At 43.2% G+C, this 17,238-nt stretch overlaps 2 protein-coding genes across 4 annotated transcripts in view; both read right to left on the reverse strand.

Annotated features, from left to right (window-relative positions):
• Positions 1-420: 420 nt before the first annotated feature.
• Positions 421-5,389, reverse strand: IGBP1 (immunoglobulin binding protein 1). Of its 3 annotated transcripts, none has more exons than XR_011559741.1 (6): positions 5,155-5,389; positions 4,755-5,069; positions 3,308-3,500; positions 1,852-1,986; positions 1,579-1,691; positions 421-834 (listed from the first exon to the last, which is right to left on the reverse strand). XR_011559741.1 is itself a non-coding variant. In XM_070759639.1 (6 exons), the coding sequence occupies exons 1-6, from the start codon at positions 5,346-5,348 to the stop codon at positions 695-697; spliced, it is 1,032 nt and encodes a 343-aa protein (XP_070615740.1). In that variant the 5' UTR covers positions 5,349-5,385; the 3' UTR covers positions 421-694. The 3 variants fall into 3 exon arrangements, 2 of the variants coding, with proteins under 2 accessions (XP_070615740.1, XP_070615739.1); XM_070759639.1 differs by having other exon boundaries at positions 421-831; positions 1,852-1,931; positions 5,155-5,385; XM_070759638.1 differs by having other exon boundaries at positions 1,852-1,931; positions 5,155-5,383.
• Positions 5,390-9,665: 4,276 nt separating this feature from the next.
• Positions 9,666-17,238, reverse strand: part of EDA (ectodysplasin A) — an 80,450-nt gene continuing 72,877 nt past the window's right edge. The window contains exons 7-8 of the mRNA XM_070760139.1: positions 14,832-14,953; positions 9,666-11,147 (exon numbers count right to left, since the gene is read on the reverse strand). Coding sequence (XP_070616240.1) covers positions 10,896-11,147; positions 14,832-14,953 — 374 coding nt within the window. The 3' untranslated portion in view covers positions 9,666-10,895. The remainder of the gene's footprint in view (positions 11,148-14,831; positions 14,954-17,238) is intronic.

Genomic DNA, 17,238 nt, shown 5'->3' on the forward strand with positions numbered 1-17,238 from the left:
AGCTGCTTCCAGCACTTAAATGGACAGTTCCACAGGGAGAACAACTGGATAAACAGACCACTGTTTAAATTTTGGAGACACTTTAAAGTTCAGAGATTCAAATCTTGCCTTGGGGACCCAAGCAGCCTGAGTCATTCACAAGTTGTAGATACAGGATTACAAGCATGCCGGGAACCGAAGTACAAGGACACATTTTTCCATCTCAGAAATACAGGGAGAGCCTGTATGTGCACATGGCAGCTTCTCCGGTTCTCCAAGGGGCGTAAAAAGGTGATGCCCAGAATCTGGTAGTAAACGAAGGATTCTCCACAACCACTCTCAGATGCCCTCCAAAAAAGTCTGATAGCCAAGGCAAATCTCGCTCTTTTTTAGAGAGAATGAAGCAGCCAGAGGCTGAGAAAGACTCAAGGAAGACTTGGATGAACTGAGTGGAGCATTTTATTTTGTCTTTTAAAATAAAGAAATAAGCGACAACAGCCCAAAGTACTTCCAAGTGGCCATCCAATCTGGTTAGTAAGGACCATTTTAAGACAGGTAAGGAGCCAGGAATGCATAATCTTTCTGCATTTCCCATACTGGCATTTCTGGAGCTCCCATCTACCTCAGCCCTCAATACAATACCGGGCAATTCCGTTTCTTCTTGTCCAACGAGGAACCACTCACACTTCCTCACGAAGGCTACGGGGGACTCTCCTCAGCCCATGTTCTGCCGGTTGCCATAGCCCCTTGGGTTCACGTCCTTCCAGTCGTCCCACTCCCGTGCTTTCAACGCTGCAGCTTGCTGCTCCTCCTCTGTGGCGTTTTCCAGTTCTTTTTGCTGGTCTTCAGGACCTGCTGCAGGGCCAAAAGTCAAAGCTGTGCTAAGAGCAGCCCCCCCCCCCCCCCATATGCTTCTAAAAAAGTCCACCCACACAATTTTACGGTACAGTTATCACAATCCCAGCCAAGTGCATTCTCACGGCCACCCGCTTCTTATTCCATCTCTATTTCACCCCCTTTTCAATTGTGGTGACGCTTATGGAACGGGGGAAGAGATAAAACGAGGCATACGATGTACCAACATAGGACAAGCAAAACATTTAAACCTTCTGCATTCTGAACAAAAGCCCATGTGTTCTAAAGTTTATTCGTGGCTTTGAGAATAACTAGATGTTATTTCCCAAGGCAGCCTATGCTGCCCTAGATACCTCTCATCACACATTCTGGTATTTTTTGTGGCCTCACTTCTGTGGCTCTTTAGGTGGGGCTGCAAAGAATGGAAGCGTAACTATCATTTCCATTGTCTGCTAAGGGGATTTTATTCTTTAAAGATTTTAAACTACCTTTTGGACAAGCACCTGTTATATCTGACCAAGCACACTTTAGAATAGCAACCGTTGACAGCTGCGAGGGCATTCTGGGTCCCAAAGTTTAGCTGTTGCCCTTTCCAAATTTTGCTACTCAAGGTTCCTCATCCAGTTAGCTTTCTAAGGGATCCTAAACTGTCTCATTTTGAGGCTTTTGATAGTTACCAGAGAGCTCCTCTCTAGGAGTGGCCTTTCCTCTCTCCCCGCTTGCACATTTTATGCTTACAAATACCTGGAGGTTTTTGGGAGATGCCCTGTTCGGGCAGGACTCCATGTTTCTGGTGCTGATCGTACCATTCATCCACCGTCATTGTTGCTATGCTAGGATAGCCAACGCCAAACACCCTGCAAGAAAGAAATACAGCCCAGGCCTCCTCAAGCTGAGCAGAGCTGCAGGCGCAGGAAGAATCCACCCTCCCCCTCCCATGCATCGCCCCTCTGCCATCAAGACCTCCTCCCTGCCAGAAGCAGCAGAAGGAGCCTCCTTTCCCCCCCAATGATATACTTTGCCTGGGCAGCATCCCGAGTAAGGATGAAGGGCCTCATTGGAGGTCGGGGTGGCTGGGAAGGTCGTGTGGATGGACCCTGGGAGAAGGGATGGAAAAACAGGAGGAGGAGCAATTTTCAGCATCTGTTCACACTAAAAGAAACAAAAACAAAAAATCTAGGAAGCGGAGGACAGGCAACTGCACATTTCCTCAACTATAGTTTTCTTCAAAAGATGGCGTCCACCCACCCACCCACAGAAAACATTCTGTGGGCCTTTGGGGGGGGGGGGGAGAAGAGAAGAAAGGCATCTTTTTAAAAGAAGCAATTAAAATTTATCCAATTCACTATCTACAGAAGTAATCTAAATGTTTTACACCATTTTAGTCTTCCTCATCTCAATTGTGCATAGAACACCTTTTTATTTGTATAAAGTGCTCCACAGCAAAACTGGCTTCAATTTCATAAATGGGAAACTAAGGCCGAGAAATAGCCCAGGCAGGGGAGCAGTCTGGGCATCCAACCTGGCAGTGCCTCAGGTGTTTGTATCAATATGCCCAAGGTCCACCAGCAATAAAGTGGGGAATATGAATTCTTCAAAGAAGCAGGAAGAGAATCAATCTGCATTGTATCTATTTATATTGTATTTTTATTGTTGTTGTAAGTCCTTCGGGATTGGGCAGTACAGAAGTCAAATGAATGAATGAATGAATGAATGAACTAACTAATTACCTGAGCTGGATTTTTACTATTTTATTTTTGTACCAGATTTTAAATGTTCATATGGTGCATCAGTTGGCTAGTTTCTTGTTAAACCATTTCTTGTTTCTCTGCTTTTCCATACAGCACCTTAAGTCATACCATTTTGGCACAAGCTTTTAAAATCTGATAGAGCGCCAGTTCACATTTCAGATTACAGATAGTTGATTGCATATCTGAATTAATTTATATAAAACCAGAATTCAAACTGTTTCAAAGAAGAGAGAGAACAAGGGGGATTCTAGCACAAATCCCCAAAATATATTTCCCTTGCAAAGATTATTCAGATGCATTTGACTGCCTGCAATGTGAAGATTTATAAATGATGTTTGTTAAATTAAAAGCTATTCAACAAAGAATGTTCAATTTTAAAAAATAATGTAATAAGGAATTTTGCTGAAAAGCCACCTATCTGGTTTTGGAAGAAAACATTAACTATCTAACTATCTGTTATCCAACATTTTTTAGATTAATGAATATTCCAAGATTTAGGGACTTTTCTTATTTTTGACCAGAAAGGAATCAAACTTATTGCCTTTATACATCAATATATATATATTATATCCTGTCTGCTACAAGACATACATTATAGGTTTCATACTTTGTTTATGAAGATATGGTCTTAATTCTCACAACGATAATCAGGGGACATTGTGGAGGAAAATTATCAAAAGAGGCCTGCAATTTGATCTGTACAAGTGGCATCACTATCTCACCTGTGAAGCATCCCGCCGATTAAGGATTGCAATTTCCTGATCAATGCTTTCAATTTCGTCCAAGCTTATAGTGATCCACTTCTTAATCTGCAGCAAATAGAATTCTCGTATTTGCTCTTCTTCAGCTTGACCACTATCAATGAAGGGTTTTAAAGAAGCCAGCTGGTTCTCGCAATCTTTCTTTTGCTTGTATCTGTTTTCAAAAAGATTTATGGAAGTGAAAAACAAGTCTAGTTGAAGGCGTTCAAGCGTAAACATTTGCAACAGACAGTTGTGCAGCTGTCTGAACCCACCTCCCAGTCCAAAAATTGAGTCAGTCCTAATTTTGCCATCCTTAACCTGATTCTTGCTCAGGCTCTCAGTCATGATGTTCCTTTTTAATCTCTTGAAGCAAGGTTGCCTCCAGCACAAGGCATTTGTAATGTTTTCTGTTGTTATTTACAATGTTTTTGAGGACAACCCATACCAGCTGAGATCATTTGTAGGCAATTTCCAATGTTACAATCTAGTATGCAATAGGCTACATTGCAGTGGTTCTTAACTTTTTCTTCACTACTGATCCCCTTCAAATACGAGGATCGCCCAAAAGGTGATGCACCATTTTTTCCCCTCAGGCTACAGGAATGCTACGAATGAGAAACTTTAGATATACATTATTTGAATTGTCAGGAGTGTGTGTGTAAATTTTGTGTTTCTTCAGACAGACAGCATAGCTGCAGCAGTGGTTCGAAATGGCGTCTGTAAGTGACGTAAGTTACAAGCAGCATGTCGTCATTGAATTTCTCACAGAGAAAGAAATTGTTGGAAACATTCAGAAACATTTGTGTACAGTTTATAGAGAATCTGCATGGATCTGAATGGATGCCATTTGCGGAAGACATTTTGAGGATGATGAAGAGGTGATTCTCACAGTGCAGGCTTTGTGACCAGAACAAGGAGTGATACCAACAGGACATACACGCCCTTGTGTCTTGCTGGAAGAAGGCCATGGAACGGGAGGGAGATTACATGGAAAAATGGGGAGTGTAGAAGAAACATCATTCTTTCTTGTGTGTATGTTTCATTATGTTCAATAAATAATTGTTGAAGAAAAAAAATGTGGTGCATTGCTTTCTGGGCAACCCTCGTATCTTGACTGCTCAAGATTTAACATTTCCTCAAGCCTTTATTACCCCTCCCCATGATGGCCTTGCACCCCTCCCCTGGCCTTCCGCAGACCACAGGTATACTGTACTGCATTATCAAAACCCATCTGCTTACCAACCTGGTTTTCACCAACTGCTGACCTTAATTTGTGTCAGGTAATACATCTGCTCTGAAGGTCAGGAGGAGAATCCAAAATTGTTTCCCTGCCAGCCTGTGCCAGGTGGGAATTTCTACCATAGCTGCTTAAATCCAGAAAGGTTCAAATGGTGGTCTTCCTCCCCTCCCCCCCCCCCCCGCCTACCTCTCGATCTTGGCTCGCCGGGCAGTCGCCATGGCCATCAGCGAGGCCTGGCCGTTGGACGGGGCGGGGGCCGCTTCCCCGCCGTGCTCCTGGCCGCTGCCGCCACCCTCCACGGCCTCCGGCGGCAGTTCGAAGCGGGCTAAGGCGTAGTCCCGGCAGAGGCGGAGGAAGTCGTGGAAGAGGCCGCGTGCCCTCCGTAGGTGCTCCAGCCGGCGCGAGGGGACCCCCTGCCGCAGGATGAGCGAGGCCAGCAGGGCCGGCACCAGCATGAAGCGCAGGTCGGCCGAGGCGATCTCCTCCAGCTCCTCGTTGCGGCTGCAAGACAGGCCGAGGCGTCTGAGCCGGGACTCCTGCCCGTAGGGGCCCGCCCGCCCCCGCTTCGCCTCGCCCACCGCCTCACCTGAAGAGCTCCAACTCGGCCACGGCGCTGGCGGCGCGCTCCAGCAGGTCCAGGCCGCGCTGCACCCGGCGCTGGACCTCCGCCACCCCCGACGACGCCTCGACGCCGCTCTCCACCTCCTCCAGGAGCCGCCAGCCGGACTCCAGCAGCTCCGACAGCCGCGCCGGCTCTTTCTCCTCCGCCGCCTCCGCCATCTTTGCTGCCGAAAGCGACGTCGTAAAGAGGCGCGGGCGCGGGGGATGACGTCACGCGGCCGGGTTGGGTTTGTAAGTGGCGCGGGCCGTGGCCTCCCGCCCGTCCCGCCCCCCGCTCTCGCCGACCGAAGCTTTGGGGCGGGGCGGCCAGGAGTGGGGCGGGGCCTCCGGTTGGAAGTTTGTGCAAGGCAGGTTTAGGCAAAGTGGGCCCTTCTATGACTTGTGGACTTCAACTCCCAGAATCTTTGAGCCAATCATCTCGCTCAGGAATTCTGGGAGTTGAAGTCCACATATTATAGAAGAGCCCTGTCCCACATGTCCTTCTTTCCATTGGACTAGACCAGGGGTAGGCAGAGTTAGCTCTACTATGACATGTGAACTTCAACTCCCAGAATTCTTGAGCTAGCATGATTGGCTCAAGGATTCTGGGAGTTGAAGTCCACAAATCATAGAGGAGCCCACTTTGCCTACCCCTGGTGCAAGGAATTGCTTTAGCCGAGCGGGGAGTCGCAGCCGCGACGGGGATCCTCGGTTCGCCGCCTGGCCGCTGGGAAGTTTGCAGTCTGGAAGGCGGCCAGCTGAGCACGTGGGTGCATCAACAGTGTTGACAACTCTGGTTTCCTCGCAACAGTAAAATCAGGCCCTCTTTTTGCATAAGCATGCTTGTTGGGATAATAAAGGATATTGAGACTCTTTAAGTGCAGAGAAGAGCGACAAAGATGATTAGGGGACTGGAGGCTAAAACATATGAAGAACGGTTGCAGGAACTGGGCATGGCTAGTCTAATGAAAAATAAATGAAATGAAAAGCCGCCCCGGTCCCCGGAGATGGACGGCATACAAGTCTAATAAATAATAATAATAATGATTAAAAAAAGGACCAGGGGAGACATGATAGCAGTCTTCCAACATCTCAGGGATTGCCACAAAGAAGGAATCAAGCTATTCTCCAAAGCACCCGAGGGCAGGACAAGAAGCAATGGGTGGAAACTAAACAAGGAGAGAAGCAACTTAGAACTAAGGAGGGATTTCCTTACAGTCAGAATGATTGATCAGTGGAACAGCTTGCCTCCAGACGTTTTAAATGCCCCAACACTGGAAGTTTTTAAGAAGATAACCATCTATGTGAAGTAGTGTAGGGTTTCCTGCCTAAGCAGGGGGTTGGACTAGAAGACCTCCAAGGTCCCTTAAAACTCTGTTGAGGTTGTTGCTGCTGCTGCTCTTATTATATTATTGTTATTGCTGTTGTTATTATTATTATTATTATTATTATTATTATTATTATTATTATTATTATTATTATATTTGTATGCCACCCCTCTCTGAGGACTCGGAGTTGCCAAGGTTGGAGCTCCCTGAAGTAGAAGAATCAAAACAAACAGTGTTGAGTAACCCAGTGGTTTATTCTTAAGGAGTGTTAACTACAACCAGAACAGAGCTGGAAGGGACCTTGAAGGTCTTCTAGTCCAACCCTCTGCACAGGCAGGTAGTCCTACACCACTTCAGACAAATGGTTGTGCAACCTCTTTTTGAAAACTTCCAGTGGATTTACAACTTCTGGATGCAAGCAGCTTCCACTGGTTGCTCTCACTGTTAGAATGGTCCTGGATTGGTTTGCTCCTAGATTAGTTTCCATGTTCCTCGTCTTCAAATGATAGCAGATACCTTTCTTAGAGACCATCGCAGCTGTATCTTTTCAAGGAAACGTCTATATATTTCTGTAGTTAGTTCATACTTAGCAATAGCATTTACATTTCTATACCACTTTACAGCTCTCTCTTAATGGATTCTAAATGTCAGCAACTTGCCCCCATCAACCTGGGTTCTCATTCTACTGACCTTGGAAGGGTGGAAGGCCGAGTCAACCTGGAGCCAGTCAAGACTGAACTCCTGGCAGTGGGCAGAGGATCCCTGTTCTCTTGTTGTGAACAGGCTTGGTAGAGGAATTAAACTTCGCGCGGAGGGCAGGGCATTGAGCAAATCATCTGTAGTTCATGGTCCTGCTAAGTATGTAAAAATGAACCTGATTTGGCAGGTATGCACCTGCCTAGCTGCTGCTTCCATGTTATGAAGGCCAAGTGGGCATTTTTTTGATCTAGCTCAACGTCCTGCAAAATGATAGCCTTAGCCAGTGATGGTGAACCTTTTTTGGCTCACGTGCCAAAAGGGGTGGAGCGCAAGAGATCTCACGCGTGTGTGCCCACACCCATAATTCCATGCACCCCCCTGCACATGCAAGCATGACCCCCTCTTCTGCTCCCAACGTGCGATGGCACACCTGTTTATCACTCTTCCCAGGCTTCAGAGCCTTTCTAGGAGCCTGGATGGCGAAAACAGCCTTCTTGACAACAGAGGCAGAAAATTGCTCGTTTGCCAACTTTGGGTTGAACTGGAAGGCCCGTTTTTTTGCTCTCCACAAGCTCCAGAGCCTTTCTAGGAGCCTGGGGTGATGAAAACAGCCTTCCACAACCACTCCAGAGATGGAAACAGCCTGCTTCCCCATTCCCAGTGGACCCAGAAGGCTAGAAAATCATCTGGCCGGAACACGCGTGCATGCTGGACCTGAGCTCCCATACCCACCAATGTGGCTCCATGTGCCACATGTGCCATAGTTTCACCATCACGGGCCTAAGCAGCATTGGACAGATTTATTGAAATTTCTGGAACAAGCTTGTGAACTACTTGGTGACATTCAAAACATTTCCTACTTCTCTTAAGGAACCAGCAGGGTGTAAAGTGAGCAGGAGTTTCGTTTCCACGAAGTGCATGTAATTACCGTATTTTTCAGAGTATAAGCTGCTAATGAAGTTTATAGCTCTTATCTTGCACACTCTTTATTTCTCCAAATAAATTTATTTTCAGCCCTAACCAGGTTCTAAGGATGTTCCAGCTCTTAGCAGCTTGCAAGCTCTTTTATTGTTATTCTCTTGGAAGAATGTTTTCCGAGCCCTGAGTCTTTGCAGGTTTTTTTTCCATTGGTCTAACTTGCTCCAAATGTTTCTTTCCAGGTGCTAATGATGTTTCCAGCTCTAACTGGCTTGCAAGCTCTTTCATTGTTACTCTCTTCCAATAAAGTTTTTTTAAGCCCTAACCAGGGGATAAAATAATGTGCTGAAGCTGACCAGACTAAGGACGCTAGCCAAATGAATAAGCAGATTCTTTCCCCTATTTTCCTCCCAAAAAACTAAGGTGCGCCTTATACTCTGAAAAATACGGTAAATTGCTTTTCCTCCGTCTCTCAGTGCTGAGCTGGTGTTGTGTTCTAGCTCAAAGTACCATGGTGAATATCATGCTTTGGATTTTCATTTAGTCATTCTCAAACCGTTTCATTTTCTGGAGTCCTGCCAAGAAACGGCTTCCTTACACTTCCCAAATATAAAAAGGATGCCTAACCATTATGACTTAACCTTGCCATCTTTTATAATGGAATCTTGTTCCGACAATGGTGTACTGATTTTTTCACCAGTCATCAGAAGTCCCAGGCCCTGGTAGTGCTTTCAGTTAGAATCAGATACAGCTGCCTTGCTCTGTGGTTGATAAACACAGGCTGGGATTCAAGCTATTATCATTGGACAGAAAATGAATATACACTGCTCAAAAAAAATAATAAAGGGAACAGTTAAAAAATATAACTTCAAGTAAATCAAACTTCTGTGAAATCAAACTGTCCACTTAGGAAGAAACACTGATTGACAGTCAATTTCACATGCTGTTGTGCAAATCAAATAGTTGTGCAAATGAAATATTCAATGAGAATATTTCATTCATTCAGATCTAGGGTGTGTTATTTGAATAATCCCTTTTTTTTTTAGCAGTATACATAGAAATTAAACTAGAATGCCTATAAAAGAAGAAAATGGAGTGTGAACGGTTGTAGACAAAATTAGGTTTTCAGGAGGCAGCATTAGATAAATAGCATATACCCAAAATGAAGAATTGTATGTATAGAAATGATTAAAACAACAAATTTAGAAGAGGCACCGTCAGTTTTAAAGCGCATGGGAACAAGTTATCAGTCTGTAAAACAAGAGATGAACTAGGATAAAAATCACTCAGAGGAGAAAGAGGAAGTGGAAAGGTAAAGAAGGGAGAAGAGAAGGAGTGGAGGGAAGTAGAGAAGGAGTAATAAGATAGAGGAAAGAGATGGAGAAAGAGGGAGGGGAGTGTAAAAAACCCCAAAAAGAATAACAGACTGATCAACAGTAATATAAAATAGGTGCAAAATAGGATATTGGTTTAATGATTGAAAAAAAATGTATAATTGTGTAAATTATTGATATATTCTAAGGTACTGTATATGCATTGATACATGTGGAAATTGTGGAGAAAAAATAAATTTATTTTTAAAAAAAGAAATCATCTCAAGAGAACTTTATTTGCAAAGAAAACACTGTAAATTAACTAAACTTACATCCCAATTTATATACATTTATATATCTATATATATCTATCTATCTGTCTCTGTCTTTCTCTCTTTCTCCATATATATATATACATATGTATTTATCTATATATACAGAGATCATAGGGTGATTACAACTGCTGGCCCACAAAGCTGCTCCCCACCTGACAAATCCACACTGGAGGTGGGCTGCTAAGGTGGAACGGTGATGTGTGCTCACCTCCCATGGCTCTGAGTGCTAGCGGAATCCAGCCCAATTCTGCTACTGCACCTGGGCAGGTAGTGAAACTGCACACGGACACGCAGGTGCACCAGAGGCGCGATTTCGCTACCTGCCCAGGTGCAGTAGCAGAATTGGGCTGGATTCCGCTAGCATTATAGGCCTCTCTAGGAATCTCCCGGGAGGTATCAGGGCTGGAAAAGACAGGGAGAAGCCTCTGTGGGGCCTCTCTAGGAATCTCCTGGGAGGAAACAGGGCCGGAAAAGGCAGGGAGAAGCCTCCATGGAGCCTCACCACCTGACTCTGATGTGATATATACCAGGGGTCTCAATGCTTGGCAACTTTAGACCTATGGACTTCAACTCCCAGAATTCCTCAGCCAGCTTTGCTTCAGATTTTATCCCCACAGTTCATTCTCCTTGATTATTCCAACAAGGAAGAGACTTGTCTTCTGTTTTTTGCTGGCTGATGAATTCTGGGAGTTGAAGTCCATAGGTCTGTATATATATCAGTGGTCTCCAACTTTGGCAACTTTATGATCTGTGGATTTCAACTCCCAGAATTCATCAGCCAACAGAGAATAGAAGATAAGTCTCTTCCTTGTTGGGATAGCCAAGAAGAAGGAACGCAGCCATCTATGGGGATAAATCCTCTGGAGCAAAGCTGGCTGAGGAATTCTAGGAGTTGAAGTCCACAGGTCTTAAAGTTGTCAAAATTGGAGACCCCTGGTATACATACAGCTCAGGTGGAAAGGTCTCATCTCTAACAATGCTCCGTTTTTAAGGCACTGCTCCAATGGAGCCGAAGGAAAAACCTGACTTGCTTTCTGTAGTTACATCAAAAAAATAAATATCAGTTCCTTGACTCTTCCCAATCTTTTGAATGGCGATGCAAAAGGGGTTTGGGGAAGCCCCCACCTCAGGTCCTTAGGAAGAGGGTCCATCCCCTAGCCGGATGGCCCCAAAGAAGGTGGTGTGCTTGCTCATGTTGATGGAGATGTCAGCATGGACCATTTTCACAGCGATCTTCTGGCGAGCTCTGAGGAGACAAACACCGGCTGTGTAGCAGGTGTTGAAGTTGGTCTTCCCAGTTTCAATACTCCGAGTGCACTGCAGGAAAGGCTTCTCATCCACCACCACCTCGAAGCTGGCAAAATCTGTGAAGTTTATGTAATACACCTAATTGGAAGTGAACATTGGGGAGAAAAAAGTATCAACCAGGAGGAAGAAGCCCTACAAGAGATTTACGTAAAAGTGCAGCTACGGCAACGGTTGTTATTCAAAATACAGACTAAATTACTCATTATTGATGTCAGAGAACATGGACACCCCTCACTGAGCCAAGAGCTCTTCTCCATCTCACACACAACAAAGTCCCACCAAAAAATAATAACAATAACATTAATTAATTTAATGGAATACACAATCTTGGTTGATCTGATAACACTGTGGAACAGCAATTTCGTTGTCTTAAATTTGTGACTTGTTTTCAATTAATATTTGGCCTCTGGATCCAAAAAATAACCACAGTTTTTGTCTCACGTCAACTTTTTAAGCTACAGGATACCCTCAAAAGTCATACAAATTGTGCATTTAAAGGAAAGTAAAAACTTACCAAATATACTGTTTACAAAGAATAATTTTATTCAAAGGCTATAATAGTTACTGCAAGTTAAATTGTGTTCAGATAGTTGTTTTTTTATCAGACAGTAATGATACATGTTAAGGTAAAAGGTTTCACTTATAGCTTTTTCTGGATTGTTTAATCTGTGGATCATCATTCTTGCTTGACGCTCCAACAATAGTCAGCCATCATATTTACATCCCATCTACCTTGATACCGTGTCTCCATGACTTTGAAATCTTGGTGGAATCACTCACCCTGCTCCTCACTGACTGCACCAAGATTTTCCAGGAAGTTAGCAAGATGGCTATGTGAAAAATGTAATTTGATGCTCATGTTGCTTAAATTAACTACGGTATATTATATATATATAAGATGTAGAGAAAAAACTTGACGTGGTAGAAGAAAACTAAAGTTTTGAAACCAGCATGCCTAACTAACTATAAAAAAGCCCAAAAATCAAACTCAACAGAAATTGTGTTACAAATTGTTCCCCAGTGTAATCAATTATCCTTGGAAGAAATCTAATTTCTTTCAAAGAAAACATGAGGCTTCAGTTGATTTTCCACTTCCATGGTTAGTGGCCTATCAAAGCAGCATTGCTGAAAGGCCATCTCTTGAGGAATAAGCCACTTCACGCAAGAAAAATAGGTAACTAAGATTTGGCCCATGGGAACAGACATCCACATGGGCTCTGTTACCTAAGTAAATTATTTGTGGAAAGCTATTTTAAAAAGAACCACAACCTTCATATTCTTCATAAAATGCTCCAGTCAGTTTTATGAGGTCCCCGGTGAAAGCAAACGGACGCCACCTGTGTAAAAGGTTTCAGGTTGCTGCATTCATAGACAAGCTGCCAGAATTGACCCATCAAGCTTGGAGCACTTTTGTCTTGTCTTGCACGAGAGCCTTTCACACCTCCCTCTGCCCTGAGGAATGGACCCGTCTTCTGCCAGCGAGTTCCAGATTCCTTACCTGGTGCTCATTCATCTCACCCCCACCCCACCTCAAATTGTGTAGGAAGGTGCAATTCATAATATACAGTAGGACAACTGGTCAACCACAGGAAGGGCAGGGCAGGTTAGAAGAGGCAGCTTAAGAAAGAGTTTTGTAGACGTGCCCGGAGTCCAAGATAAGGCTTGTGCAACTCCCAGCAGAGGTCTTCAAACTTGGCAACTTATGGACTTTTGACTCCCAGAATTCTCCAGTCAGCATAAAATTCTGGGAGTTGAAATCCACAAGTCTTAAAATTGCCAAAATTTAGGGAACCCTGGCTTAGAGGTTGGGATTTGCAAATTGAGGGATGTGATTTGAATACTTTTGTAAGAATACTTACAATTTTGTTTTATTTTTAAATTGTATTATTTTTCATTTACCGTATTTTTTGGAGCACCTTTTTCCTCCTCAAAAGAGGCTGATAATTTGGGCGCATCTTATATTCTGAGTGTAGCTTTTTTTCCCCCAGTCATAACTAAGTGCTAAGGATTTTCCCAGCTCTTACCTTACAAGCTCTTTCATTGTTACTCTTTGCGAATAATGTTTTATTATTATTTATTTATTTATTAATCAGATTTGTATGTCGCCCCTCTCCGTAGACTCGGAGCGGCTAACAGCAATAATAATACAATGTAAACAAATCTAATATTTAAGTTAATTTAAAAAAACCCAATTTAAGAAACCAATCATACATACTGACATACCATGCATAAATTTTATAAGCCTAGGGGGAAGGGAAAGTCTCAATTCCCCCATGCCTGGCGACAGAGGTGGGTTTTAAGGAGCTTACTTTTCCAAGTCCTAAGTCTTTGCAGGTTTTTTTCATTGTTCTTAACTTGCTCCAAATGTTTCTTTCCAGCTCTAACCAGGTGCTAACAATGTTCCCAGCTCTTACTTGCTTGCAAGCTCTTTCATTGTTACTCTCTGCGAAGAATGTTTTCTAAACCCTATTTTTGCAGGGGGGGGTCCATTACTTTACTTGCTCCAAGTGTTTCTTTCCAGCCCTATCCAGGTGCTAACAATGTTCCCAGCTCTTACAGGCTTGCATGCTCTTTCATTGTTACTCTCTGGGAAGAAAGTTTTCCAAGGCCTAAGTCTTTGCAGGGTTTTTTCCATTGCTCTACTTGGTCGGAATGTTTCTTTCCAAGTGCTAATGATGTTCCCAGCTCTTACTGGCTTGCAAGCTCTTTCATTGTTATTCTCTTCGAATAAAGTTTTTTTAAAGCCCTAACCAGGGGATAAAATAATGTGCTGACTAAGGACGCTAGCCAGATGAATACCATTTCCCCCCTATTTCCCTCCCCCAAAACTGTTTTATACTCTGGTACGTCTTATACTCCAAAAATACGGTGTTTATTTTTGTCGTAACACTATTTCTCCATTCCTAAACCACCCTCAAAATGATCTGCTGTATTTGTGGTTTGGATTTTATTCCCCTTTAGCACCTATTGGGTTGAAAAAGTAGGGTTTTTTTTAAAAAAAAAGGAGATATAGAAAAGGACACATTCTTTGAGGTGGTAAGTGAATTAAGTACAGTGGTACCTCTACCTAGGAAGGCCTCTACTTATGAACTTTTCTAGATAAGAACTGGGTGTTCAAGATTTTTTTGCCTCTTCTCAAGCACGGTTTTCCACTTACAAACCAGAACCTCAGAAACTGTAACTGGAAAAGGCGGGAGAAGCCTCCGTGGGGACTCTCTAGGAATCTCCTGGGAGGAAATAGAGCCAGAAAAGGCGAAGAGAAGCCTCCATGGTGCCTCTCTAGGAATCTCCTGGGAGGAAACAAGGCCGGAAAAGGCGGGGAGAAGCCTCTGTGGGGCCTCTCTAGGAATCTCCTGGGAGGAAACAGGGCCTCCACCCTCGTGGTTTCCCCAATCGCACACATTATTTGCTTTTACATTGATTCCTATGGAAAAAATTGCTTCTTCTTACAAACTTTTCTACTTAAGGATCCAGTCATGGAACGAATTAAGTTCGTAAGTAGAGGTACCACTGTACGTGGGACAACCAAGAAACGTACAGGCTAGAAAAGGAGATGCTTGCATTCCTGATCTAGCAAGACAGCCAACACTTCAGCGACATCACGACATCCCAAATTATTTCCTATTATCTACAGGATGAGAGACTTATTCATGCATACACTTTTGATCGCCTTCCTTGTTTTTGCAGCAACACCCTTCTGTGATGCCCCAGATGTTGCATTTTGGACAGAGGAAAAGGAGTTAGGCCTAAGACCGTACTCACTTCTACCTGACTATAGACGAAGTACGTGCCGTCTGCCAGTACCTCCAGCTCGCCACTCCGGGTGTGCAGCTTAAACACTCTCGGGTTCATTGTGATGCGAGACCAGTCATTAAGAACTCCACCTGAAAGATCTCAGCAAGAGAAAATGGCAGTCACTCAAAAGCCTTCAGGAAAAGAAACATAAAAACAGTATAAATGCGACAGGATCAAAGTAGAACATACTGTATATTACAGAAAAGGTGAAGATTGGTTTAGGCCAGAGAATAGAATAGAATAGAATAGAATATGCTCATTCCAAAGAGCAGGAAAAGGAAAGTTCTTCGGGATTGGGCAGCATAGAAGTCAAATTAAATAAATACATAAATAAATAAAGTGCTAATGGGGATATTACAGGTTTCCTGAGCAAGAATCCAGATTCAGAAATGAACCAGGATTAGGCTAAAAACAGGCCAGGCAACATCCTGGACTCAAAATCTGTTGTGAAGCCCTGGGCCTCTCGTGATACCTTGTCGTGGCCAGTGATCGGCTGCCAAGATTTTTCTTGCCGCGCTGTGGGCGTCGCTTGATGGTCATGTGACCGGGTAGGAGTGGCTTGCCGGCCATGTGAACAGGTGGGAGTGGCTTGACAATCATGTGACCGGGGGTGGCTTAAAGGTCATGTGACGGGTGGGAGTGGCTTACTGATCAAGAGAGGTTTTCAAATAGGTACTTGGACTCTTTTTCAGTTGATTGTCACATTATTTGAATAGCCACAAAAAAAAACAAATGATAGACAGCATTATTTGTTGAGGAGCACAGTCACATTGTAAGGTTTTATGACAACAGGTTAGGCAAGTAGCTCAATTTTCTTTTAATTGCTATAAAAGTTCAGTTCTAGATAATGATTAAAATGATTAAAGCTTTAATTATTTCCTATTTTAAAAGTAATTAAGGATCATACTAAGGTACTAGAGAAGGAAGACAATTAAAAAAACTTTTAAGTATTCAATAATACTTAATGGTTAATTAAGTACTAAGTATTAACTATTAATAGTGCATAAGCGCACTATTGTGCCTACTGTCTCTATCCTTCTGTCCTATTATTTATTTGTTTGTTTGTTTGTTTATGTGATTTGTTTTATGACACCGTTCTCCTTAGACTCAGGGTGGTCTTACAACATGTTAGCAATATCACTTTTTGAAAACAGAGGCAGCATATTGCCTCCACAATCCGGGTCCTCATTTTACCTAGGGAAATCGTGAAAAAAACTAAATAAATAAGTGGGGAAAATATCTATCTATCTATCTATCTATCTATCTATCTATCTATCTATCTATCTATCTATCTATCTACCTACCTACCTACCTACCCATCCATCCATCCATCCATCCATCCATCCATCCATCCATTTGATTTTTTTTATGCCGCCCTTCTCCTTAGATTCAGGGCAGCTTACAACATGTTAGCAATTGCACTTTTTAGCAGAGCCAGCATATTGCCCCCACAATCCGGGTCCTCATTTTACCCACCTCGGAAGGATGGAAGGCTGAGTCAACATTGAGCTGGTGATGAGATTTGAACTGCTGACCTGCAGAGCTAGTAGTCAGCTTTAGTGGCCTGCAGTACTGCACTCTATCCTTTTTATCACTTCTTTATACTTTGCTATAATTCTATACTTGTTTGGCAAATATAATAAAACAAAATAAATAAAATAAGTAAAATAAATATAATAAAATAAAATAAGTGGTGATGCAGGAAACAGGGAGGACCAGATTAACAGGATGACTAGGAGGATGAATTAATGAGGCTCAGAAGATGAGTGCACATTGTTAATAAAGAGAATTATGAAAATAAAATAAAATAAAATAAAATAAATGAAATAAATAAATATAATAAAATAAGTAAAATAAATAAAACAAATAAAATAAAACAAAATAAATGAAAGGAAATAAATAAAAAAATAAAATAAAAAGCACATAAACTTACTACCCCCACTGCCCCACTCTTGTGGGGGCTGCAGCCCATCACTGGTCATGGCCTCGGTTTAGATTCTGAATCTTGAGTCTAAGGAAGCTGCTCCAGCTGATCCTGTAGAATATCAACCTCAGGAGACACCAAACCAGGAATCACACAAGGTCGATCAAGCATAGGCGCCACCTGGACGGCTGGAGCAGGTGAAGGAGGTGGATGGCTGGAGGCCTCCCAACTTCTGCACCTGGCCAGGAGAGCGATGCTCCCACCCAGCAAGTAAATCTCTTGATTGATGACAGCTGGCTGCAACCTAATTGGAGAGGCAGCCCTGACCCATCTCCCCTTTTGTGAAGAACAACATCTGATCTGGGGCTCTTGCCTGACATTCCAGGGAATCTTGATGTGTAAGAAACCGTGAACCCCTGACCTCTAGGGGAAACCTCTTATAATTTGTGT

This window comes from Erythrolamprus reginae, chromosome 8 (genome assembly GCF_031021105.1).
Source record: "Erythrolamprus reginae isolate rEryReg1 chromosome 8, rEryReg1.hap1, whole genome shotgun sequence".
Classification (NCBI taxonomy): Eukaryota; Metazoa; Chordata; class Lepidosauria; order Squamata; family Dipsadidae; genus Erythrolamprus; species Erythrolamprus reginae.